Source organism: Odocoileus virginianus, chromosome 2, assembly GCF_023699985.2.
Source record: "Odocoileus virginianus isolate 20LAN1187 ecotype Illinois chromosome 2, Ovbor_1.2, whole genome shotgun sequence".
NCBI classification, from domain to species: domain Eukaryota; kingdom Metazoa; phylum Chordata; class Mammalia; order Artiodactyla; family Cervidae; genus Odocoileus; species Odocoileus virginianus.
In genome coordinates this window covers 89,736,528-89,759,500 of record NC_069675.1, presented here as the reverse complement: position 1 = coordinate 89,759,500, position 22,973 = coordinate 89,736,528, and the positions used below count along the sequence as shown (strand labels likewise).

The 22,973-nt window shown below is 39.5% G+C and overlaps 2 protein-coding genes across 9 annotated transcripts in view; one reads left to right on the top strand and one right to left on the bottom strand.

Annotated features, from left to right (window-relative positions):
* STRBP (spermatid perinuclear RNA binding protein) overlaps positions 1–22,973 on the top strand; it is a 169,086-nt gene that overhangs the window by 32,750 nt on the left and 113,363 nt on the right. The window lies entirely within an intron of this gene.
* Positions 19,636–20,016, bottom strand: LOC110123845 (GTP-binding nuclear protein Ran-like). Its single transcript, XM_020872083.2, has one exon. It carries the CDS (start codon positions 20,014–20,016, stop codon positions 19,639–19,641), a length of 378 nt encoding a protein of 125 aa, XP_020727742.2. The 3' UTR covers positions 19,636–19,638.

Sequence of the window (22,973 nt, the reverse complement as noted above, 5' to 3'; positions counted from 1 at the left end):
CAGTGGATTGTTGTGTAAGTCTCATTCTCAGAAAGTATCTTAATATATTCCTTGAAATAAAAACTGGGCTAATTTTGAAGTGCAGTGACTTGGTCATTGACTATTTAAGTGCTTTTTATAGATAACACTTTGTGTTAAGGTACTACTAAACGTGGGTTCCATCCCTGGGCTGAGAAGATTCCCTGGAGAAGGAAATGGCAACCCACTCCAGCATCCTTGCCTAGGAAATTCCACGGACAGAGGCGCCTGGTGTGCTCCAGTCCATGGGGTCGCGGAAGATTCAGGCGGGCTCAGTGACTAAACACAGCAAAAGATGTACACCATGAAAATGGATTCCTTTTCTTCAGTAGTTTGTAGTCTAGCGAGAGAGGTTAGATATATAATCTCATGAAAAGATAACTAATGCAGTGTTCTCTGTAACAAGTGTGACATGTACAGTGTTGGGTAGAATGAGTTTTAAGTAGGTGAGGGAGAGAGGAGGCCATTGTCTTTATGAGGGAAAAGTGTGATACTTATTCAGTTCAGATAGTTGTTATGTCAGTTAAGCTAGATTAGAGAATTCATATAGAGTAATTAATCTAGGCTTGCAAAATTAAATTGCAGTATATATTTTTATTCTCACATTGTTACCTTATTTTTGTAGAACTGTATGCTGCTGCTGCTAAGTCACTTCAGTCTTGTCCAACTCTGCGACCCCATAGATGGCAGCCCACCAGGCTACCCTGTCCCTGGGATTCTCCAGGCAAGAACACTGGAGTGGGTTGCCATTTCCTTCTCCAATGCGTAAAAGTGAAAGTGAAGTCGCTCAGTCGTGTCCAGCTCCTAGCGACCCCACGGACTGCAGCCTACCAGGCTCCTCCGTCCATGAGATTTTCCAGGCAAGAGTACTGGAGAGGGGTGCCATTGCCTTCTCCATAGAATAGTCTGGTTTCCAGTATTTTTACATCTTTAGATCTATCTTTAGATCTTTCAAACAGTTTCACTGTGAGGTGAGCAGTGATGTTTCCATTGTATAAATGAGAAAAGTGAGGCCTGGAATGGTTAATTGACTTAATAGCTAAGAAGTTGTATAGCTGGGATTTGGACCCTTGTCTGTCTCCAAAGTGTTTTCTTTTATGTTTCTGTTTGGTCAGTGAGTTTTAAGGAAGTATTTTTGGATTGTAGTGGGGATTTTGCGATTTTTCAAAGGATGACTATTTTAAGCAGGGGTTGGATGGTGGTTATTCTTCTCTTTTTAAAGGTGTTAATTGGTATTTGGATTCCAAATTTATTTTTTATTGTAATTTTTACTTAGTTACTTGATTAAATTATGGTAAAATAGTAATGAATTGAAGTTTTCTAAGGTGGCATTTTACTATGTTGGTGAACAGTTTGTGGATTTTACAGTTTGTTTTAGGCCAGGAATTAACTTACCTTTACTGTCTAATACGTTACTCTTTGATTGGATAATATGGTTATAGTCACTTTTGAAAGAGTATTGTGGCTTACAAAGCTGGTTTGAGGGAAAAAAAATTCATTTGTACTGGCAGTCAGCCAATATTTTATAAGCTACAATTTTCTTTTGAATAGCTGGTGGTTTGTAGCTCCATAATTTGTGGTTCTTCTGAACTTGTAAAAAGATTACACATATTTAAAAATGACCTTATCACTTTAATGTTTTAAGCAACACACAGCTGTCAAATTTTTTTATAGCATTCTTGTGTGTTTTATTTAACTTACCTGGACTGAGAGTCTGTTTTAAATTAATAATTTACACAATGGAGTCATCCCCCCCTGGCCCAAACTCCAGACAAACCTAAAACCAAAAACTATTTGGGTAATGTAACAGGCAAAATTAAAGGCAAAGGAGATGTGAATCTCTCTAAATCAGTCTGCCAAATCCTTGCAGTCTCCATGCTGTTCCATTTCTTAGCCACTGCTACCCGGATGTGTTGAATTATGTGGTATGTGGGCTTGTTTGAGTGTGTGTAATGTTCTTACATGACATTTAGTTTTAAATCTTTTTTTGTGTATTTGTGATGCTGCCACTGCTGCTTTTTTACATGCTGGTGGAAAAGAGCAGTTCATCTGAAATGTTTCTGTTCTCTGCCTTGTTCTCATGGTGTGTGTGTGTGTGTGTGTGTGTGTGTGTGTGTGTGTGTGTGTGTGTGTGTGCGCGCGTGCATCCAACTCTTTTGCTACCCTGTGAACTGTAGCTTGCCAGGCTCCTCTGTCCACGGGATTTCCCAGGTTCTCTGCCTTGTTCTCATGGGGGGTGTGTGTGTGTGTGTGTGTGCATCCAACTCTTTTGCAACCCTGTGAACTGTAGCTCGCCAGGCTCCTTTGTCCACGGGATTTCCCAGGAAGAATACTGGAGTGGGTTGCCATTTCCTTCTCCAGGGAATCTTCCCAACCCAGGGATCAAACCTGCCTCTTCTGCATTGCAGGCAGCTTCTTTACTGCTGAACCACCAGGAAAGCTTCATGGTTTGTGTGTAGGTAGTTAAATTTATGAAAGTCCTGAGATTGTTTCAAATCCCTCCTTTTGATTTTAGGTTAAATCTTGAATATGGTAACCTTTTTGCTTGAAAGATTTTGGAAAGCCAGATTAATGGTTCCACTTTTATATTTATAGAAGTTTCACAGATGAAAATGAACCTAGTATTCAACTTCTGATTCAGACTCCCATTACCAAGGAAGGGCGTTATTTAAAAATAGATCATAATGAACTGTTATCTTTCTTGGATTAATTCTTTGAGTCTTCTGTTTCTGGAAGATGGGTGAGATTTGGATTAAGTTTCCATTTATCAGTGGAATGGTTTTTGTAGCTAAGATTTTAGCAAATTGTTAATGGCCAGATCCTTAACTCTTGTTAATAATCCTGGCATGCAGTAAGGGTTGCTTTTGAAATGACTCTGTTACTTTGGCAGATATGGATGTTCAATCTTAATTGCACACTGGAACATCTGAGAGCTTAAAAAAGTATGGATCACCTTTTAAAAAAAGTTGAAACCTTGAGGGATTCTAATTGAGTTGGTCTAGGATACTGCCTAAGCATCGTTAATTCTTAGAGGTGATTCTTATGTTCATCTGAGCCTGAGACCCACTGCTCTGGGTAATTTGTTAGCCCACCCAGGGGAAATACTTGATTTTGGAGAGTATGTCTTTACCTTTGGAGTGTAAAAAAAATTCTTATTTTGAGATAATTGTATATACATTCTCTTGCTATTGTTAAGAAATAATATATTCAATAAAAACCCGTTAGTATAATTTGATCTTTCAAGAATGTTATAAAAGTGGAATCATACAGTATGTAATCTTTTAAGATTGGCTTTTTTTTTTTAAACTTAGCACAGTTTTATTGAGATCCATCCAAGTAGTTGTATGTATTAATAGTTTGTTCCTTTTTATAGCTGAGTGGTATTTCATGGTAGATAGAAATGTCTCAGTTTGTTTAATTGGGGGACGTTTGGGTTGTTCCAGTTTTTGGCTGTTACCAGTAAAGCTAATGTGAACGTTTGTATACAGGTTTTTGTATATACATTTTCATTTTTCTGGGATTATTGCCCAAGAGTGCAATTGCTTCATTGGATGGTGAATACGGTAGTTTTATAAGACACTGCCGACTTTTTCAGAGAGGATTTCAGAGAGACATTTCCACCAGCAGTGTATGAATGGCTCAATTTCTCTACATCTTTACTAGCATTTGATGTTACTACTGTTTTTTAAGGAAAATTGACAGACTTTATTATTCAGGATAGTTGTAGATTTGCAGAAAGTTGAGCAGAGTTCAGCTTCAGGTTAATACAGAATTCCCATATGTATCTTTCTCCTTCACTGGTTGCCCCTTTTATTAATATCTTTCACTAGTTAAATTTGATGGACTAATATTGATACATTATTATCTAAAGTCCATAGTTTACATTAGGGTTCACTATTTGTGTTTAATTTGTTCTATGGGTTTTGACAAGTACATCTATATCCACCATATCATACAGAATAGTTTCATTATCCTAAAAAAATCTCCCTGTGTTCTACCTATTTATCCCTCCCCCTGATGTTTTTCCAGTGATAGTTTTCCCTTTTCCAGAGTGTCATACACAGTCAGCCCTCCATATCTGTGGGTCTTTAACCTTGGAATTTCAGTCTTCATTTGGTTGAATTCACAGATGTGGAACCTATGGATACCAATGAATTTGAGTATCGTGGATGAGTGGATTGAGTACAGGGGATGACTGTAATTGAAATCATACATGTATAGCCTTTTCAGATTGGCTTCTTTCACTTAGCAATATGCATTTAAGGTTCCTTCATGTCTTTTGGTGGTTTGATAGCTCATCTTTTAAATTCCTGAATAATATTCCTCTGTGTGGATATATTAGTTTGTTCATTCACCTATTGAAAGATCTTGTTTCCAGTCTTTTGAAAATTATGGATAAAGCTGCTATAAACATCTGTGTCAAGGTGGACATAAATTTTTAACTCATTGGATAAATACCTAGGAGTTATTTTATTATATGGATTATAATGATATGGTTTGATTATATGATAATGATTATATGATAAAAGACTATGCTTAGCATTGTAAGAAACTGCCAAATGATTTTCCAAAGTGAAAGTCCCTCAGCCAGGTCCAACTCTTTGCGACCCTGTGGACTGTATAGTACATGGAATTCTCCCGGCCAGAATACTGGAGTGGGTAGCCTTTCCCTTCTCCAAGGGATCTTCCCAACAAAGTGGCTGTACTATTTTGCAATGAATTATTTTTTGTTTAGCCATTAAGATCAATATGTAGTGATATCTCATTTTGGCTATAATTTGTATTTCTTTAATGGGTAATGATATTGAACATCTTTTAAAGTGTTTATTTGCCATCTATATGTCCTTTTTAGTGAAGTGTCTTTTGCTCATTTTCTAATTGGATTCCTTGTTTTTGTTTTGTTTTATTTTACTGTTGAGCTTTGAACGTTCTTTATTGTTCAGACATTTTGGCTACCCAGTATTTTAGCCAGAAGTCTTCTGTTGGATATATGGTTTGCAGATATTTCCTCCCTGTTTTTAACTTTTTTCTTTTTTTTTAAATCTTCTTAATTGGATCTCTTGGAAGAAAAGTTTTTAACTTTGATGAGGTCCAGTTTGTCAGGTTTCTTTTTATGGGTCTTGTTTTTGGTGTCAAGTCTGAGAACTGTAGACCCAGCTCTTTGTTATGAAGATTTTCTGTAGTATTACATTTAAGTCTGTGATCTGTTTGAATTAGTTTTTATGTAAGCTATGAGATTTGGGTCAAAGTTTTTTTTTTCCTTTTGTTTGCTGCTTTTTTTTTTTGCCTATTATCTCCAAGTCCTCCAGCATCATTGGTTGAAAAGGCTATCCTTCCTTCATTGAATTACTTTTGCACCTTTTTCAAGATCCAGTTGGACTGAGTTTTGTGTGATTCTAATTTTGGGTCTCTATTCTGTTCCACTGATCTAAGTGTACTCTTCTGCTGGTACCGGCAGGCTTGGTAACTGTAGCGGTATAGTAAGTCTTTAACTTGGGTGGGGAGTGACTCTTCATCTTTTATTCTTTTCAAAATTGTTTTTAGCAATTCTAGATCTTGTGACTTGCCATTTTAGAATAAGTTTGTGTAAGAAAAATCTTGATAGGAATTTCATTAAATCAGTGGATCAATTTGGGGAAAATTGGTAGCTTTACTATGGTGCATCTTTACCATTGGTTTGAGATGAGAATGAGATTAGAGAATGGAATGAGATTAGAGAGAAGGAATTCTGTAGAAAAAGTATTATACTTCAATTAGATGGAGAGATTTGTTTATAGCTAGCAAAATGTTAACTTTTTAAGCCCCTCTCCCCACTTTGGTGCTAAAAATACCATTAATAGAATAATGGAAATGGAAGTAATTGTTAATTTATTCATAAAGGTATTTACTCAACACCCTTGTGAATATCTTTTGTGGGCCAGGCAGTGTTCTAGACACTGGAATACAGTGGTAAATAAGACAGGCAAGGTCCCTACTTTTGTTGACCTTATGTTCTTGTGTTGAAGTAGAAAATAAATAATCAAGAAATACACTATTAAGTGCTAGGCAGATAATTAAAATATAGGTTGATATTAAGATAGGAGAGTGATGGGGTGGCTGCTTAATTGGATGATCGGGGAAGGCCTCTGAAGAGATCTTGTTTATAGTTAGATCCGAAGGTTAAGAAAGTGTCTCTCTGGCTGGAAGACTCTGCCAGCCAGAGAGGACTGCTAGTGCAGTGCAGGGACACAGTTGGTATGTGGGAGGAGCCAAAAAGGACAGAGTGATTGGAGTGTAACCAGGAGGGAGAGAGAGGAAGAGCCGGAGAGTGAGATACAGATGAGAGTTTGGTGAGGTAGGCAGGGGCCAGATCAGCTGAGACTGTAAACCTGGGTAAGGAGTTTATATTATGTATACACTTATCATACATAAGTGTGTATATATTCAGATATGGGGCCAATATATTTACACACACACACCCCACAGCAGTTAAGTAACTGCTTTGGGTGTTGTGCTAAAATGGGGGGCAACAACAAAGGAGTGTAAAATTTAGACCTTTCATTGAACATTGATGAAAAGAGAAGTGAAAAAAGTTTAACCTATGGTAGTTGAGGAGGATTTCTTGGAGGAGTTGACGCTTAGAGAGTAATACGTAGGACTCAGGCAGGCAGAGGAGAGGAGTAAATCCAAGTAACAGAACAGATATGGTGGAAAGGAGATTGGCATCTTAGTCAGAAAACCTGGTTTGAATGTTGGCTCTGACATTTAATAGCTTTGTTACTTTGGTTGGGTCCCTTTGAGCCTGTGTCTCCCCTGCCTTCTCATAGTGTTGCTGTGAAGATGAAGACTGTTTAGGTTGTTTCCACTGTAGCGAGAATGCACATGTTTCATAAATTCAGATGTCATGTGGCAATTTGTATTTATCAAATCTTTTATAACTTTCCGTTAAAAATATTTAGAACTTCCCTCGTGGCTCAGATGGTAAAGCGTCTGCCTGCAGTGTCGGAGACCTGGGTTCGATCCCTGGGTCAGGAAGATCCCCAGGAGAAGGAAATGGCAATCCACTCTTTTTTTTTTTTTCACTCCAATACTCTTGCCTGGAAAATTCCATGGACGGAGGAGCCTGACAGGCTACAGCCCATGGGGTCGCAAAGAGCTGGACACGGCTGAGCGACTTCAGTAAGCTCAGTGTGAGGCATTCAGTGAATTGTAGATGTCAGCCATTCTTAGTCAGCTCAGACTGAGTAAAACAGGCATAGCACAACAGGATGACAGTCTCTGCCCTTCAGGAGTTTTTGCTCTTGATGTTAAGTTATACTCATATGAATGTAAGACATTCAGTGCCCTGGAGTCTAAATTTGTGCTACAGTTCAGTTCAGTTGCTCAGTCGTGTCCGACTCTTTGCGACACCATGAATTGCAGCACACCAGGCCTCCCTGTCTATCACCAATTCCCGGAGTTTACTTAAACTCATGTCCATCGAGTTGGTGATGCCATCCAGCCATCTCATCCTCTGTCGTCCCCTTCTCCTCCTGCCCCCAATCCCTCCCAGCATCAGGGTCTTTTCCAATGAGTCAACTCTTCGCATGAGGTGGCCAAAGTACTGGAGTTTCAGCTTCAGCATCAGTCCTTCCAATGAACACCCAGGACTGATCTCCTTTAGGATGGACTGGTTGGATCTCCTTGCAGTCCAAGGGACTCTCAAGAGTCTTCTCCAACACCACAGTTCAAAAGCATCAATTCTTTGGCGCTCAGCTTTCTTCACAGTCCAACTCTCACATCCATACATGACCACTGGAAAAACCATAGCCTTGACCAGATGGGCCTTTGTTGGCAAAGTAATGTCTCTGCTTTTTAATATGCTATCTAGGTTGGTCATAACTTTCCTTCCAAGGAGTAAGCGTCTTTTAATTTCATGGCTGCAGTCACCATCTGCAGTGATTTTGGAGCCCCCCAAAATAAAGTCTGACACTGTTTCCACTGTTTCCCCATCTGTTTCCCATGAAGTGATTGGACCAGTTGCCACGATCTTAATTTTCTGAAGGTTGAGCTTTAAGCCAACCTTTTCACTCTCCTCCTTCACTGTCATCAAGAGGCTTTTCAGTTCCTCTTCACTTTCTGCCATAAGGGTGGTGTCATCTGCATATCTGAGGTTATTGGTATTTCTCCTGGCAATCTTGATTCCAGCTTGTGCTTCTTCCAGCCCAACATTTCTCATGTTGTACTCTGCATATAAGTTAAATAAGCAGGGTGACAATATACAGTTGTGCTACAGGTTACCAATAAAAGAGGTCAGGGTAGACGTCTTTCACTAGACCTCACTGGAGCAGTGTGAGTAAATGTGGCCCTGGGAAAAAGGATTTGGATAGGCAGGGAGGGCAGGGTAGGCGTTCAATACTAACAGGGCTTTTATTTTATTGGGTTGGCTAAAAAGTTCATTTGGGCTTTTCTGCTATCTTACGTAAAAACCCAAACAAAGTTTTTGGCCAACCCAATATTTTATTTTGTTTTGTTTTATTTACTTAAATATATTTATATTTAGGGATACCAAAGCATAAATGTTACTGCCACTGTTGAAGAAATCATTAGTAACACTATTCTCATTCTAAAACTTGTGTAATGTTATAATTGAGTTTACCTTTCTCCTTGTATAATTTATTGAACTTGTGCCTTCTCTCCAGATGGTATTACAGTGTAGAGTTTATTTTTGGAGTGTGTTTTTTTAAAATATGAAATTGCTTTTATGATACACCTAGGTTTAAAGTCTGTTATCGATTTTCTCTTGTAGGTATATAAATCATAAAACTCTATGCTGTAAGATCATTGTTCCAAAGGCAGGACAGATTTCTGAAGTTTCCTTGGTAATCTCCTTTCACATCTTTAGATTGTTTCTCAACTGTTTATAAATCCTTGTACCTATTTGGGATTCTAGGATGACTCTTTCTGATTTAGAAAACCAGTGCCATTAGAGTCCTGTACAGCCTGTCCTGAAATTAGGCTGTTTTAATACATCGCACTGTTCTCTCTTGGTCTCTGTAATGGTTTGCAAATGACCGGACCCTAGGTCATGTTTCTTGAATGCAGCTGTCTTTCTTGAATACTGAGAGTGAGCTCCTCTCAATTTGCCTTTCAGGGAATCTAGGTTTAACTGCATATCTACTAGAATACTTTGCACTAGTAACTAGACTATAGAGAATCTTGATAGCATTCCAGTAACTTTCCTATTGGTGTATGATCAGCTCAGTGAAATTTTACAGACTCATGATTTTTATAGTTTTAATAATAAAAGCTAACATTTACCAAGTGTTTTTATGCCATGCTTTCTGCTAAGCATGGAATTATTTTTTTTTTCATTTAAACATCACAACAACATAATAAGGTAAGCACTGTTTTTCTCACTTTACATGTGAGACAGAGAGGTTAATTTCCATCCAGGATTACACACTTAGCAAATGATAGAGCAGGGATTTGAACCAAAGCAGTCCGATTTCAGGTCCAGTTCTCTTATCTCTTACACTTTAACAGTCTTCTCAGATAATGTCCTTTTGGGAAACTCTTACACTGGGAATTTTATCTTTTATGTGTTACTTTGTGGGAAGATGTTGGAAGCTTGTTAAGTTCCTGTTAGGGATTTTTAAGTTGTACCCATTACCTTGTGTGAGGGGTTGGCTATTGTATTAGTTAAGTAACCCCAGCTGCTGAATTAGAGCCCTGAAATACATCAGCTAAAATGCCTAAATCCTGGGTATAATAGCCCAGAGCAGGTGTCCACCTCAGCTTGTGGCTCTGCTTTATATAGGCACTTAGGGCGCTGAGACATGGGATCCTACCATCTTTAGTACCTGGCTTCCATGGTTGTTTTTGTTGGACACATTCTCTAAGAGAGGTGGAAGTTGCATATACAATTAATTTCTGCTCACTTTGGTTGCTGAGGGCTTAGTCTCGTTGCCTTATCTAGCTGCAGAGGGACTGGGAAATGTCATGTCCTTTTTCTTGCTGACTGGGTGGTAGGATGCCATTCTGTAGTATTTGGAGTTATTTCATCAGTGTTGAAATGTTCTTGGGAGGAGTTCATTTTCAACTACAGAATGTGAAGGGTGGCGAACCTTGTCCCCACTACGACTCTCTTACTTTGGAGGAAACAGTGGCTTTTGGTGAATAGTTAGCTGCCTCCTCCACAGCTGTAATGCTGTAGATTTCAGTAGGAATGCCAGAGCAACCCAGTGTTAGGTTTACAAAGTGTGACTACACACATTCAGCCCTTGCTTCTTGTACCATCTTTGTGAGGTAACAATCAACAGATAAAGCCAAGTAGTGGTATTCCCATTGCAAATGAGAGAACTTCAAGGAAACCACATAAGAAGTTGTAGAACTGGGGCTTTTACATGCAGATCTCATGGCATCAAAGTGCAGTTTGTATAACACACCATTTTTAGGGCAGAAAATCTATCCAGCATTTTTTATGCGTACTATTACCACTGCTCTTATATGTATCTTTCCTTAACAATATGTCCAATATAGTATTACTGATGTCCAATATAATATACCAACAAATTACTGGCATAATTTGGTCTTAATTTTGAAGATTCAGAAAGTTCAAGAACTTGCTTCATTGTCATCGTTACATTCATAAATGACATCATACTTCAGGTATGTCAGTTAATGAAATACGAGAGGTTTTACTCTGTTTAGAAGTTATATTGAAAAAAATTACATTTTATAGCCTTGCTTTTGGTAGATAAAATGATGCGTAAAATGAGTAAAGGAACTAAGAAACAAAATAATTGCGGCAGTTACATTTTGTCTCAGTAGGAAAAATATATTCTTTTGAAATACAGTGCTTATCTATGTAATTTCACAGATAATTTTGCTGTACTTACCATGTGGTAAAAAACCATTTTAGTACATGCTGCTCAAGAAATTGGGAACATATTCTGCTTTGTAGCAGAGGGGTCCTTCCTTACTGACATACTAGAAGTATGATGCCCTTCTGTAGTATTTTGAGTGTTTCATCAATGTTGAGGTGTTCTTGGTGAGGTGTTTTTAGAAACAGCACTTGTGGGAATCTGACTTAGGGGTTGAAAGCTGTGCAGTGTGGCAGAATGTTAAGTGTTTGTACAGATGGATTATTAATCAGAGAGTAAGCTGGATACTTCTACATATCCCCATTTTAATATAACAGATAGCATACTCATTCTGGTTGACTTATTTTTGGTTATTTTTCTTGGAACTGTCTTGTTGAGCATTCTATTCCTAAATTATTTCAGAAGTGTCTTTTATTAAATAGAAGTAACATGATTTAAATTTATTTTGCATATAGCTAACTACGCTTTCAACATTTCTTACAGCTTTTGTTTTGCTATGAAACAGAGATAGGAAAAGAAACACTATTTTGTTTGCATCTGACTGGTCACCTATGGCTCTGTGGGATAACAGTGTATTCTGCTAAAGTTGTATCTTAGGAGTCTAGTCTTTGCTTTGATTTTCAGTTGTCTGACAAAATGTCAGTAGAAATACCGTAATTGCATCATAATTCTCTGAAGTCTAACCACACTCTTTATACAACACAGACTAGTATTTCTTGAATGCTTTTGCAAGAATAAATACAGTTATCCAGATCTGTAATCCATTATCTCAGTAAATATGCTCTAAGATACACTCTGAATTTAAAAAAAAAAAAGACAAAAAAATAGGCTGAATTAAGGCTTATCCTCCAACTTTGAGTTACTCAGTTTTGGTGAAAGTACATGTTAAATTTTGGCCTTCTACATATGAGGAATGTAGGCACATTTACTGCTAAAATTCTGTCATTGCCTCTTTATTTGCCTAAAACAGTGGAATAGCACTTGCAGGCTGTTTTTAATGAAGTTCAGTTACAGTGAATGATAAGGTATGTCATTTGAATTCTGGTTGTAATGTGATTCCTGTATTCGCTTGTATTTAGAATTTGAACACGTGGTACAAAAAAATTAAACAGGTTGAACAAATATTAAACATTTAAGCTGAGATGAGGCACTTCATGTAATATTTCATTGTTCTTTAGTTGTTGTTCTTTAGTTGCTAAGTCTGAGTCTTTTGTGACCCCATGGACTGTAGACCACCAGTCTCTTCTGTCCATGGGATTGACTTCCCAGGGAAAAATACTGGAGTGGGTTGCCATTTCCTTCTCCAGGGGATCTTTGTGACCTAGGGATTAAACCTGCATCTCCTACCTTGGTAGGTGGATTCTTTACCACTGAATTATCAGGGAAGCCCTATGTAATATTACTTTTACAAAAAAAAGAGAGATATAGAACTACAGGAGAGGATGGAAAGAGCACTGGACTTTAGTCATGAGCCCAGGGTTTGAGTCTGAGCCTTCCTAAAAAGTTGTTGGTGACCTCAGGCAAGATGATGCTTCCCCGGTGGTTTAGCTTATTAAAGAATCTGCCTGCAAAGTGGGAGACCTGGGTTCAACCCCTGGGTAGGGAAGATCCCCTGAAGAAGGGAACAGCTACCCATTCCAGTATTCTGGCCTGGAGAATTCCATGGATTGTATATTCTATGGGGTCACGAAGAGTTGGACACGACTGAACAACTTTCACATCATCATCAGGCAAGATATATCACCTCTTTGGATCTTAATTTTCTTTTTGACAAATAAGAATCTTGTGTTGGTCTTTTTGACCAGTTTCAGCAGTTTGTGATTTTGTGATTCTTATCTTCTTATTCTCCTAGTGTATGTTTCTGTCTTGTCAAGGGGAGGTTTACAGTATAAAGTTGCCAGCTCTTTTGTCATGATTTGAATTTTCCCCATCTAACTTTATTATGTTTTCTAAAACTAGTTTTAAAGGAGTTTAGAAGTATGAAATTAGAAGTATTTAGTTTTACATTTTAATTGTGCCTAACTGCATGTGAACTGGAAAGACGGACAAAGCAGTTTTAAAATTTCTTAATCAGTGGAAGGAAGTCACTGAGTTATCTAGTGTGTCTGGTAAAGCCCTTTGGAGTTTCCTTTAGAGGGTAGTGCAGTCAGTTATGTAAATATGTGTGTGGACCGTGTCCATATAAACCATTGCATATGTATTGCTGGTACATTTTTCTCTAAGCACTTTATTATTAAAGTTTAAACATGCAAAAGATTTGAAAGAATTATACAGTGAACACCTACATATTCTACAATTAGCTTACCCCCAGCAATTAACATTTTCTTTTATTTACTTAATCATGTTTATCCATCTCTTTATCCCATTATCCATCTATCAATCTTTTTTTTTTGATGTATTACAAAATAAATAGCGGACATTCTTATAGTTTATTTCTAAACACTGACATACTTGTTAATTATAATTAGCTGGAGTTCAGACTTGTTACACTTTTTAAAAATTAAAATTTACATGTGGAAAAATGCACAGCTCTTAAGTCTGCCATGGATGATATTAATTAATGAGCACTTGACATTTCCAGGGCCTGTCTTAGTCTGGCAAATAGAAGAGACAGCCTCTGCCTTCAGGGTGCTAATAGAGATAATGTGTAAGAAAGTTAATCCAGTATTACTTGGACCTTTTCGTTGCAAGTAATAGAAATCTGGACTTCCCTGGTGACTCAGATGGTAAAGCGTCTGTCTACAATGCGGGAGACCCGGGTTTCATCCCTGGGTTGGGAAGATCTCCTGGAGAAGGAAATGGCAACCCACTCAAGTATTCTTGCCTGGATCTCAGTATATAGGTCTTGCTTTTAAAACTCAAGAACAGGAAGGAATCAGAGCGGCTTCTAGGAATAACTGGAAGGCCCATAGGATTGTCTCATCTTACCTTTGTTTTACTCTGCCCATCTATTCTTTCTTTTCTCTTTGAAGATTTGCTTTGTCTTCTTTTTAGTACCTGTGGTTAGAATATGGCTGCTTCCGTAACGTTTCTTTCTATCTTTTTAAAGAATATTTATTTGTTTGGCGGTGCTGAGTCTTCATCACAGCATGTGGAATCTAGTTCCCTGAGCAGGCATCAAACTCTGGCCCCTTGTGTTGTGGAGTCTTAGCCAGTAGGGACGTCCCATAGCCTTTCCTTTAAAACTAATAGTTCTCAGCAACACAGAGACACCAGTTTTCTATTTTAATTTGAATTCCAGGTTCCTGGGAGGGGGAATCTGATTGGCCCAGGCTGGAGTCTGATTGGCCCAGGCTGGTTCAGCTATGCTTGAGGGCAGGTTTTGAAGTTTGGATCTCCTGTTGGAAACCTGCCTTTGTGGATGGAGAAAGGACAATTCCTGGAGCAGGTGTGGGGCTGTTGAAAGGAGGCTACCACTGAAAATTGTTTCTAAGTATGAGTGTAATAAATGATTCTATAGACAAGAACAGGGTACAGAAATAGCATAGAGGGAGAATGAATCACTATTTAGGGATAGAGTGGTGGTCAGAGACCACTTCCTGAAGAAATTGGTGGCTGGGTTGGGTCTGAAAGATAAATTCAAGTTCAGCAGTGGGAAAGGAGGATGTGTGCTGCAGAAAAACAGGTAGAAAGATAGGAAATGGCATAGTGTGTTTAGGAAATTGTAAGCACGTTAGTATATTTGCAGTATAATTTTTGAAGTGGGGCAAGTTCCATAGGGATGGGAAAGTGAGAGGGAGAGAAATAGGTAGGTAGGTAGCTAGATATTTAGATATAGATCAGGGCCAGTTCAGAGGAGAATCTTACCTTGCTAAGATATGGGAAGCCAGGAAGAGTAGGTAGCAATCAGATTTATTTTAAGGTATCATTTCATTGGTTAAACTGGAGGCAAGTTCAAACTCATGAGAGCCTGGACTAAGAAAATGGCAGTGAAAAAGAACAGGAGAGATATTTAGGCAGTAAAATCTTCAGGACTTGGGATTTATTGAAGATTGGGAGAAGGAGGAATCTTATGATGATGACCCCTGTTCTGATGGTGGCTGGATGAGTTGGGATACCAGCCAAGATAAGATATATAGGATACTGAGGTGCTTGCTGTTAGTTGTGTATTTCTTTTTTTTTTTTTTAGTTGTGTATTTCTTAATCTGGCTGATAATCACAGGTGTACTTTTTTAGGACTGTTAAATTGTACTTATATGTTTTATGCATTTTTGTGCATGTAATTTATATTTCATAATCTGAAATGTTATAGAACAAAAACACACAAAAAAATGCTTTGGGGAAAACATGCTGACTTTAGGTTGGGACATTTGTGTTTGGGGTGTGCATACAACCTTCCAGATGGAGATATGTAGAAGGCAGTAAGTTGGACTTGAAATTTGAAGTATGGGCTGCCGATGAAAGAATTAGATTAGGTCTGTAGTTTGCTTTCCTGTTTGTATGTTAGGATTTTCTGGAGAGTTAAAAAAAAAAATTATTGGTAACCTACATCCACCCCAGACCAATTAAATTGGTCCTTGGTGGTATGAGGGCACAAGGTCTAGCTTACAGAGCTTCCTGTGCTTCTTACTCTAATGCAGAGATGAGAACCGCTTGGTTTCAGGAAAACTGCTCATTTCCTACATTCTGTGATGAAGAGATAGAGTTGAGCAGAGAGGATTTTGTAATTGCTTTAGAATTCAAAATAAGTTTATATTTGGTGGGGGGGAATCTTTTTTTTTGAGGGGGCTGCACTGTGCAACATGCAGAATCTTAGTTCCTTGACCAGGGATGGACCCTGGGCCCCCAGTAGTGGAAGCGTGGAGTCTTAACCACTGGACCACCAGGGAAGTTCCAGGACATAATTCTTAAGCCTTGTGCTTTCCCCTCATTATTACCTGAAGTTAAAAAAGAATGTATTTGGTTAAAATTAACAATGTATGTGTGTTCCTAAAGAAAAATATGTGGAAGATGCAAGCTGTTTTAGTTAAAACAATTTTAAAACAGATTTCCTTTGATGAAATGGCTGTGTCTTCTCTAATTTTAATTATTAATAATATATAGGCTTTGCAGCCAAACATAGAAAATTGCCTCATCGGCTGCAGTGTCTTTGAATAGTAAATATGAAGGACAATGATTGGTAAATGAATTGTTTGTGTGATGTAGTCTGAAAGGCAGACAGCTGTAAGTGCTGAGAAATTGTCTCTGATACATGTGATATGGTAAGGACAGTTGCTCACTCGTTTGTCTTTTCTTTCCTTCACTACATAGCTTTGTAACTCATCAGGGTCCTGTATCCATCACTAAGTATTTATTAGTACCTGAAATATGCCAGGGGTAAATTTATGTAAGTTACTAAATAAATAGATAAAAATGTATGGGACTTGCACCAGGCGTGCCAGTAGTTCCATTTTGGATGGCATATAAAGGGCAACAGGATGCAAAATTATTTGATAATTATAAGAATTTCTTTACTGTTCAGAAACTGGAATGATTTCTTGGGTTTGAGCATTTAGGTATGACCTAACCCATAGATGATTCTTTTCACTCACCGGCCTCTAGTTCCTTGAACTCTCTTCCTCTAGTGATTTTGTTTTCTGTGGACCTCAGGCCCATGATCTTACCACTTTTTCATTGTCTTTTCCCTTCTTGACATTCTCATTTCCTTCCTTACCCAGTGTAAATTCCGTAGCCAGTCATTTTACAAACTCCTCTTCATCTACCCTCAATTACCATGCCCTTCTTGCTTTATCATACTCACTTGGCAAAATTTGTAATCCTGGTTAAGTTGACTCTTCTACTATGTACCTGTGCATCTGAACATAGCTGGAAGATGCATGTGTGTACATATGTGTGCACACACACACTCCCACAGCTATGCTGACTGATCGTAAGTTCATGCCCTTGAACCTCAGAGGGTCCTTAATACTGCAAGGCAGTTATATATGTACCTAGTGTGTTGGTTCTATCACTCTTCTATTCAGCTCTTTTTTACCATCACCTTTCTCTTTAAAGGAATAACATCTTCTGTCCCATTCAACTGATGACCTTGCTTCCTAAGAAACTTCCTACTTCACTAGGAAGACTGAAGCACTCTGTGCCTGTGCATTCTGCCTTTACTCCTGTTAACATAGATGAACTATCTGTGCATTTTTAGTTGTATGCCAAATACCACCCCCTTTGAACTACTCAAGGATATTGCTCCAAGAATCACCACCGCCAGCCAGTTCCCTACATCACTCTTTTACTGTCTATTAGGTCATTCGTCAGTTTATAAAGCATGTTATTTCAAATACCCCCAGTTTAAAAAACACTTTTTCTTGGCCCTACCTTCATTGCCATGTACTGTCCTATATATTTGCTCTCCTTTGTAGCAGAACTTCTAAAAAGTTGTCTGTTCAGTTGTTTCTGATTTCTTTCCTCCCATTCTTGCTCAGTCTGGAACAACAAACTGGTTCCAAATAGGAAAAGGAGTACGTCAAGGCTGTTTATTGCCACCATGCTTATTTAACTTATGTGCAGAGTACATCATGAGAAACTCTGGGCTGGAAGAAGCACAAGCTGGAATCAAGACTGCCAGGAGAAATACCAATAACCTCAGATATGCAGATGACACCACACTTATGGCAGGCAGAAAGTGAAGAAGAACTAAAGAGCCTCTTGATGAAAGTGAAAGAGGAGAGTAAAAAAGTTGGCTTAAAGCTCAACATTCAGAAAACAAAGATCAGGACATCCAGTCCCATCACTCCATGGCAGATGGATGGGGAAACATTGGCAGACTTAATTTTTTTGGGCTCCAAAGTCACTGCAGATGGTTACTGCAGTCTTGAAATAAAAAGATGCTTACTCTTTGGAAGAAAAGTTATGACCAACCTAGACAGCATGTTAAATAGCAGAGACATTACTTTGCCAACAAAGGTCTGTCAAGTCAAAGTTATGGTTTTTCCAGTAGTCATGTATGGATGTGAGAGTTGGACTATAAAGAAAGCTGAGTGCAGAAGAATTGATGCTCTTTGAACGGTGGTGTTGGAGAAGACTCTTGAGAGTCCCTTGGACTGCAAGGAGATCAAACCAGTCCATCCTAAGGGAGATCAGTCCTGGGTGTTCATTGGAAGGACTGATGTTGAAGCTGAAACTCCAGTACTTTGGCCACCTGATGCAAAGAGCTGACTCACTTGAAAAGACCCTGATGCTGGGAAAGATTGAGGGCAGGAGGAGAAGGGGATGACAGAGGATGAGATGGTTGGATGGTATCACCAACTCAGTGGACGTGAGTTTGAGTAAACTCTGGGAGTTGGTGATGGACAGGGAATCCTGGGGTGCAGCAGTCCATGGGGTTGTAAAAGAGTTGGACATGACTGAGCAACTGAACTGAACTGATTCTCTCTCTTCTGTTGTTCTTTTATTGAGATATAATTCATATACTATAAAATTCACCACCATTAAGTGTACAGTTCAGTGGTTTTTTTAAAAAGTATATTCAGAGTTGTGCATCTATCACCACTGTCTACAGAACATTTTCATCATCCCATAAAAAACCCTCTATCACTTTGCAGTCACTCACTCTGTTCCTCAGTCTGTAGCTCTGCTTGTTCTCTTGGAATCTGCCTATGTCTCTGTGGATCTTCCTCTTCTGGAAATTTCACATAAAGGGAACCTAACAATATGTGACTTTTTGTGTCTGTCTTCTTTTACTTAGCCTGTCTCAAGGTTTACCATGTTGTAATACAACACTCCTTTTTATGACTGAATAACATTCCATTCCGTGGGTGAGTTCCACGTTTTGTTAATCTTTCAGGTTTTGGACATTTGGGTTGTTTCCACTTTTTGGCTCTTAAGAAATATGCTGATCAGAACATTTATGTTCAGGTTTTGTGAGAATATGCTTTCAGTTCTCTTGGGTGCATACCTTGGAGGAGAATTGCTGGTCATTTGATAACCTTATGTTTAACATTTTGAGGAGCTGTCAGAACGTTTTCCAAAAGGACTGCATTTTACATTCCCACCAGCAATGTATGAGGGTTACAGTTTCTCCATTTTATTCTCACTTAAGCCAGCTTGATTCAGTTAAGCTTTTCCCCTCCTTCTTGGCTGAAGCTGCCTTTGACAAGGTTGTCGTCGATAACATAAAAGTACCAGAATTCAAAGTACGTTGTTAGTCATCATTGTGTTTGACCTATAAATAGCATTTGACTCAGATGATCACTCATTGCTCTTTGGTACACTTTTTTTACTTTTGGCTTCCAGAATACCACACGTTCATACCTCCCTCCCCCCCCCACCCCATTTTATTGGTCAGTCCTTCTCAGTTTCTTTTATTATTTTCTTCTTTCTCCCTACTTTTTAGAATAGGAGTTTCCCCTGGGGATTGTATCAGTACTTCTATCTTTTAATACTCTCCTACACTGGCTTTCATGTTATCTCTGAAATCTTTTTTTTTTTTTGATATTTGAAATACAACTTTATTCTGATTCTAAACGAAAAGGAATGAGAATGACAGTCACAAACAAGATTCCACCTCTCAATATGTGACTATAGCAGTCTTATATTTGAAACTCAAGGAGGAAACAACTGTGTTCCAAAACACCTAAATATGCAGGTCCAAAAAAATGAAGGTTTTTTAATTAAACTGCCACATTCACTCCAGAGCCCCTCCATCTCCTTCAGCATCCAAAGATTAATAAGCACATGTTCTGCTTAGCTATATAATAAAGTGGCAAACACGCTACACCACTGACATCACAGGACAGTTGCCTATAAAAGTAGACTTCTGACCCTGGGCCCCAGCTTCACCTTCTCACAGGTCATCATCTTCATCCGGGAGAGCAGTTGTCTGAGCAACCTCTAAATCATGCTCGTACTGTGCTGCCAAGGCTGGGTCCATGACCACCTCTGGCGGGGCAAGAGCAGGCATGGCGACAAATTCCAAGTTAGGGTCTCCAGTCAATCTTCTAGCAAGCCAGAGGAAGGGCTTTTCAAAGTTGTAGTTACTTTTGGCAGAAATGTCATAGTACTGAAGATTCTTATTTTGGTGGAAGACAATTGACTTTGCCTTAACCTTTCTGTCCTTAATATCCACTTGGTTGCCACACAACAGAATTGGCATGTTCTCACACACTCGTGTGTGCCCGTTAGGCACATTCTTGTAAGTAACTGTCGATGTTCCGTCAAACATTACAGTGGCACACTGAGCTTGTATATAACAGCCATCTCTCAGTCCACAAACTTCTCCTGACCGGCTGCACCCCATACACTGAACTTAATAGGTCCTCTGTTGGTGTGGACCTCAACACCCAACATAGCTACATACTTCTTCTCAAATTCACCAGTCAGATGATGCTTCACGAATGTAGTTTTTCCAGTACCACCATCACCAACCAAAACAACTTTGAACTGAACTTGGGGTTCTCCTTGGGCAGCAATCGCTATGTTACAACAGTCCGCCTGACCCACTGCAGCTCATATCCCGGTGCCCTCATGGCCTCCATGGCAGGGGAGAGAGGAGAGCTCTCCGCCCAGAGGACTCGGTAAACTGCCTCCTCATGGCCGCCGCCCACCACTGCCTGGACCCCCCAACACCTGCCCCTGTCCCAGCCCGGCGGCCCTTACCCTGGCCCCGCTTCTCTTTTTTTGTACTTAAGAGCCAAATACCTAACTACCTACTCAACCTCACTGGGGTGTCTGATAAACATCTTAAATGGAACATGTCTAAAGCCAAACCCCTTCTCTTCTCTTTGTAATATGCTCCGCCTCCAGATTTCCCTGTCTTTGATGAAGATAATTTCATCCTTCAGTTTTTCAGGGCAAAAACCTTGGTGTTAATTTTATTCTTCCTTTCTCACATGCCACATCCAGTCTACTAGGAAGTCCTCTTGGTCTTACCTGCAAAGTACATGCAGAGTTGGAACACTTCTCCCCGCCTCCCCTGTTGCTGCCATCTTGTTCCCATCATCATCTCTCCCCTGGATCTTTGTAGGAGTCCTAATCCTATCAGACCCTCAACTGTATGTACTTTTGCCTCCAGCAGTCTAGTTCAATACAATAGCCTGAAGAGTCCTTCAGGAATATGTCAGATCATCATTTATTGTCCAAATCCTACTTTGGCTCCCTGTTTCACTCAGTTCAGTTCAGTTGTTCAGTCATGTCCGACTCTTTGTGACCCCATGGACTGCAGCACTCCAGGTTTACCTGTCCATCACTAACTCCTGGAGTTTACTCAGACTCATGTTCATCGAGTTGGTGATGTCATCCAACCATCTCATCCTCTGTCGTCCCCCTCTCCTCCCGCCTTCAATCTTTACCAGCATCAGGGTCTTTTCCAGTGAGTCAGTTCTTTGCATCAGGTGGCCAAAGTATTGGAGTTTCATCCTTAGCATCAGTCTTTCCAGTGAATATTCAGGACTGATTTCTTTTAGGATCTGCTGGTTGGCTCTCCTTGCAGTCCAAGAGTGATAGCCAAACAAGGCCCTATGTCATCTGACCCCATTACTTGTCCAGCCTCATCCACTGTTGTTCTCCCTGATCACTCTGTTCACCTCCTTGCTAGTTTTCAAGCAGGCATGTTTGAGACTCAGGGCCTTTGCATTTGCTGTTTCTTCTACTTGAAATATTCTTCACTTTTAAATCTGCTCAAAATTTATGATGTCAGTTAGCTGACTTTGATTTTTCATTCTGTAACTTGCGTTTCCTACACTCTGGGCTCCTCTTACTCTGCTCTTTTTTATTTGCAAAACACTTGACTGTGACATGGACTACATTATTGAGTTATACAGGATGTTTACGATGTATTCAGATGACCAGTGCTGGGCTGGGGGCTTCCCTGGTGGCTCAGACTGTAAAGAATCTGCCTGCAGCGTGGGAGACCTGGTTTTGATCCCTGGGTTGAGACGATCCCCTGGAGAAGGGAATGGCTACCCACTCCAGTATTCTGGGCTGGAGAATTCCATGGAAAGAGGAACCTGGCAGGCTACAGTCCAAGGGATCACAAAGAGTTGGACACGACTGAGCTACTTTCACTTTCAATGTTGGGCTGGATGAATCACAGGCTGGAATCAAGATTGCCAGGAGAAACACCAACAACCTCAGATATGCAGATGGTAACATTCTAATGGCAAAAAGTGAAGAGGAACTAAGGAACCTCTTGATGAGGGCGAAAAAGGAGGTTGAAAAAGCTGGCTTAAAACTCTACGTTCAAAAAACTAAGAACATGGCTTCCGGTCCCACCACTTCATGGCAAATAGATGGGGAAACAATGGAAATAGTGAGAGACTTTATTTTCTTGTGCTCCAAAATCACTGTGGACAGTGAATGCCAGCCATGAAATTAAAAGATGCTTGCTCCTTCGAAGGAAAGCTGTGACAAACCTAGACAGTGTATTAAAAAGCAGAGACATTAAAAAAATAAATAAATAAAAAGCAGAGACATCACTATGCTGGAAAAGGTCTGTGTAGTCAAAGCTATAGTTTTTCCAATAGTCATGTTTGGATGTACGAGTTGGACCATAACGTAGGCTGAGCACTGTAGAATTGATGCTTTTGAACTGTGATGCTGGAGAAGACTCTTAAGAGTCCCTTGGACAGCAAGGAGATTAATCCAGTCAATCCTAAAGGAAATCAGTCCTGAATATTCATTACACGGACTATTGCTGAAGCTCCAATCCTTTGGTCACCTGATACGAAGAGTTGACTCATTGGAAATCTACGACCCTGATGCTGGGAAAGGTTGAAGGCAAAAGAAGGGGGTGGCAGAGGATGAGATGGTTGGATTGCATCACCAACTCAATGGTCATGGATTTGAGCAAACTCTGGGAGATAGTGAAGGACAGGGAAGCCTGGTGTACTGCAGTTCATGGGGTCACAGACACTCAGACACACTTAGAGACAGAACAACAAATGATACATTGCTTTCCCTCCCAACCCATCTGCTAGGGCATAGCTCTATGAGGGCAGTGATTTTTGTTTTGTTTACTGTTGTGTCTTAAGTGTTCAGAACAGGGGATGGCACGTTCTAGCCATTTAAGAAATATTTGTGAAATGAGCAAAAAATGGATAGCTTTATGGGGAGGGTAGTGTCTGGGACAGGTGTTGAAAATTTTGATTCAGTCCCTGCGTTAGGAAGATCCCCTGGAGAAGG

Excerpts from the sequence above, each read along its gene's own strand:
- LOC110123845 (XM_020872083.2), bottom strand. The coding sequence starts at position 20,016 with ATGTTTGACGGAACATCGACAGTTACTTACAAGAATGTGCCTAACGGG.